Source organism: Geospiza fortis, unplaced genomic scaffold, assembly GCF_000277835.1.
Source record: "Geospiza fortis unplaced genomic scaffold, GeoFor_1.0 scaffold518, whole genome shotgun sequence".
NCBI lineage: Eukaryota > Metazoa > Chordata > Aves > Passeriformes > Thraupidae > Geospiza > Geospiza fortis.
Window position 1 is genome coordinate 10,892 of NW_005054882.1, and position 3,625 is coordinate 14,516.

The 3,625-nt window shown below is 50.9% G+C and overlaps 1 protein-coding gene across 1 annotated transcript in view; it reads left to right on the forward strand.

Annotated features, from left to right (window-relative positions):
- LOC102040753 (RNA-binding protein EWS) overlaps positions 1 to 3,625 on the forward strand; it is a 23,739-nt gene that overhangs the window by 4,289 nt on the left and 15,825 nt on the right. The window contains exons 3-6 of the mRNA XM_031065573.1: positions 1,146 to 1,182; positions 1,400 to 1,451; positions 1,898 to 1,951; positions 3,184 to 3,376. Of these exons, the coding sequence (XP_030921433.1) occupies positions 1,146 to 1,182; positions 1,400 to 1,451; positions 1,898 to 1,951; positions 3,184 to 3,376 (336 nt within the window). The remainder of the gene's footprint in view (positions 1 to 1,145; positions 1,183 to 1,399; positions 1,452 to 1,897; positions 1,952 to 3,183; positions 3,377 to 3,625) is intronic.

A 3,625-nucleotide genomic window follows, 5' to 3' on the forward strand; every position in this document is an offset into this window, starting at 1 on the left:
CCTGCCTCCAGCAGGGATCCTGGGGCTCTGCTCCTGCACAGGGAGCACACCTGGAGGCTGGGCAGGGAGGGTTTGGTAGGGATGGATGCACAAGCTGAGGAGCAGGAGGCTGTGCTGGATGGAAGTTGTGTTTTCCCAGTGATTCCTGGGGCTCCATGGCCTTGGGAATAGTGGGGTGATGGCATCAGAGCCAGGCAGAATTTGCTTCCTCAAATTCTCCAGTGCAGGAGTTGAATTTGTTCCGTGTGGGTCTCTCCCACCTCAGGATATTCCATGGTTTTGGGATAAACTTGGATTTCTGACAGGCTGTGGTGGTGATGGGAGCAGTGGGAGCTCTTCCCACACAGGGGTGGCTGGGAGCAGCTGCCCCAGCTCCTGGCTGTGGGAACCTCCACCAGCAGGAAAATTCTGGGCTCATTTCTGCTCCCAGCCCTGCTGGGAATGGTGAATTCATCCCTGCTCCACACCTTGGGATGGGAGCTGGAGCTGTTGCTGCCTGTGAGGGACCTGGGAGCTGCAGTCCTTTCAAATTTAGCCTCCTAATTGCCATGTGGATTCGTTTTCCATCCCTGCCAGCAAATCAGTTCAGCACAGGCTTTGCTGCTGGCATTTTCAGGGTTCTGGTTCTCCTCCCAGTCAGTTGCTGCCATGGATTTTGGATGTGGGGAGGGAATCACTCCCATCTTCCCAGCTCCAGCCTTTCCAGGGGACAAGTGGCTTTCCAGCCATCCATTTGTGTCCTAGGAAGGAGTGAAGGTGGTGAAACCTTCCAGGCCAGCCCTTTCAAAGCAGCCTGGTGGGTTTGTAAGGCTCAAATCCCTGCTTTTCCTTTGTTCCAACCCAAATCCCCCTCCCCTGGCAGCCCCCTGGGATCCATCCAAGGTGGCAGTTAAATTGAACCGGGGTCATTTGAGATCAAAGTGGCTGCTGCAAACAGCAGGAACAATGAGGGGAAGGGAGGTTTTGTTCCCCTCAAAAAGGAGGACTGAAAATGTGCATTTACCTTCCACCCATGGGAAACTGGAATTCCAGTGGTTTATAGCAAGCTGCAGGAGGAAATTCCAGCTGCTGTGCTCTTGGATTCTTTAATTTTATTATGCTTTTATCAACGTTTTTATTCTTTTTTTCTTCTCCTTTTCTTTTAGATTACAGTACCTATAGCCAAGCTGCAGCTCAGCAGGGGTAAGTAGCTTATCCTCCCTGTTTTAAAAAGATGTAATAAAAGTAAATCATAATTATGGTTTGGGCTTAACTCAGGTATGTTTGGGAATCCTGAGGGTTTTCCTGGAGCTTTGTATTCCCATAGAATTTCAGCAAGAAACCGTTGGGCTGCATGAAAATTTGTCTGGTGATGCAGATTTGGGGCAAGATTGTAAATGTCTTTACATTTATTCCACAGCTACAGTGCCTATGCACCTCAGCCAGCCCAAGGATATGCACAGACCACCCAGGTAAAACATGGGGAGGGGGTGCAATTCCTGCTCAGTCACCTGTTTTCCAGGAAAACTGGAAATTCCAAGCAGCAGCATCAAAGTCCGTGGTTAAAAGTTGTCTTGGAGCTTCTCCCCCAGCCCAAAGTGCTTTTTAAAAGTGGAAATAACTTCAACAATCCCCCTTTTTTTTTGGTAATTTATTCAATCTTGATCCCAGAAAAGCCAAATTCTTGGTGTGTGTTTGACACCACCACGTTGGTGGGTGTTGTAAAAGAGAAAAAAAACTGGGGGAAAAGGGGGGGAATTGCCTGTTGGGAAATGGCAGAATTGGACAAAGGAGGAGGAGGGAATCTGCTTTTTCCTGGAGTTTTTGCTATAAAAACTGTTCATACTCTCAGTTGGCTGGACTGCAAAATAATGATGGTCTTTAAGAGATTAACTTAATGCTTATTTTTAACCTTTAGAATCCAAGTTACTACAACCACATTTGTCTGCAAACTCCAAGTATGTTTCCAAAGGTAAATTCTTGTCCTCACAAAGTGCTGTAGGCTTAATTTTCCTTCCCAAGAGGAAGAAGGCAGGCTCAGTGTGGGCTGAGAGGAAGGTGATGGTGACTTATTTAGAATCAAAGTCTTTGGAGACCACAACTGGAAGAGCTGCTCCCAGTTGTAGGTGAGGTGAAAGGTGGGAGCAGGATAAGGGTAGGATCAGGAGGCCTCAGCAACTAAAACCAGCTAATTAAACACCTAACCAGCTAATTGAACACCTAACCAGCTAATTAAACCCCTAACCAGCTAATCTCAGCTGTAGGCACATGTCCATGGGAAGTTTGCAGTGTTCCCTGCCTCTTGGTGGAGGGAACTTTCAGGGCCAGGGATGTGCTCACGTGCTCAAAGCTTTCCTGCTCCTGGTTCAGACCTGTCCCCTGACTTCAGGAAGGCTGAATATCCCCCAAAAAAGTCCAGAGAAATCTGAATTCTTTCAGAATCTGGAGGCTAAAGCTGTCTCCATGTCACTCCTCGAGCTGTACCCAGAGTTTTATGCTAAGCCAGGAGCTGTGGGAAGCTTGCTGGTGCCTGCAGCATGAGCTGGTAGGGCATGGCTTGGGCAGCTGGTGGCACTGCTGGGCACAGCTGCTCCTCTCCTTTCCTCAGTGATTTTCAAGCTGGATTTGGAAACGAAATCAGGGAATGGGTGAGGTGAGAGCTGATCCCTCACTGAGCACAGGCACCGGAACGGGAGCAGCACACTGGAATGCTTTGGGTGTTCCATGGATCCCATCCTTCCATGCCTGCACCAGCTCCCATTTTTCAAATTAATGGCTGATGGGCATGAAAAATACTCCAAATAATTTAACTGAAACCTTCCTCAGGTTTCTTTTAGCCAGCACCAAAGCAGTTTGACACTGAAGTGACTTTTCCTTGGTGCAGTTCTGCCCTCGGAGCGCTCCCATTCCCGTGTTCCAGGTTAAGCCTGGGATGGTGCCTGTGGGTGCTGGTGGCAGCTGTGAGCAGCTGGGAGCTTTCCTGTTTGCTTTCCACAGAGCTGAGGTGTGTGGTGCCAATGTCAAGAGCCTGTCCCTTCAGTCTTGGCAGGGAAAAACCACTCCATAACCTCCTTGCAGAGCTGACCCGGAATTCCCCGCAGCACCTAAACTTTCACAGCAGCCTTGGCTTTGGGAGTGCTCAGCAGCTGCAATTCCTGGGGGTCCCTTGTGCTCATGGATTGAATCTGTGTCCTTTTGGAGCAGACCTACGGGCAGCAGAGCTACGGGACCTACGGGCAGCCCAGCGACGTCAGCTACACACAGCCGCAGACCACGGCCACGTACGGACAGACGGCCTACGCCACCTCCTACGGGCAGCCCCCCACAGGTGAGTGCCCTGCTGGGCTGGGCTCAGCCTGCAGCTCTGCTGGGCTTGGGACAGGCCTTAATGTCACCTAGGCCACGGGCAGGGACAGCTTCCACAGGTTGCTGCAAATTCTGGGCAAACTGGGACACTTGGGGATGTGGCAGGCACAGCTGTGGGTAACTCGTGTGACTGCCCTGCCAGGGAACAATCCTGCCCAGTATCCCATCCAGCCCTGCCCAGTATCCCATCCAGCCCTGCCCAGTATCCCATCCAGCCCTGCCCAGTATCCCATCCAGCCCTGCCCAATATCCCATCCAGCCCTGCCCAGTATCCCATCAC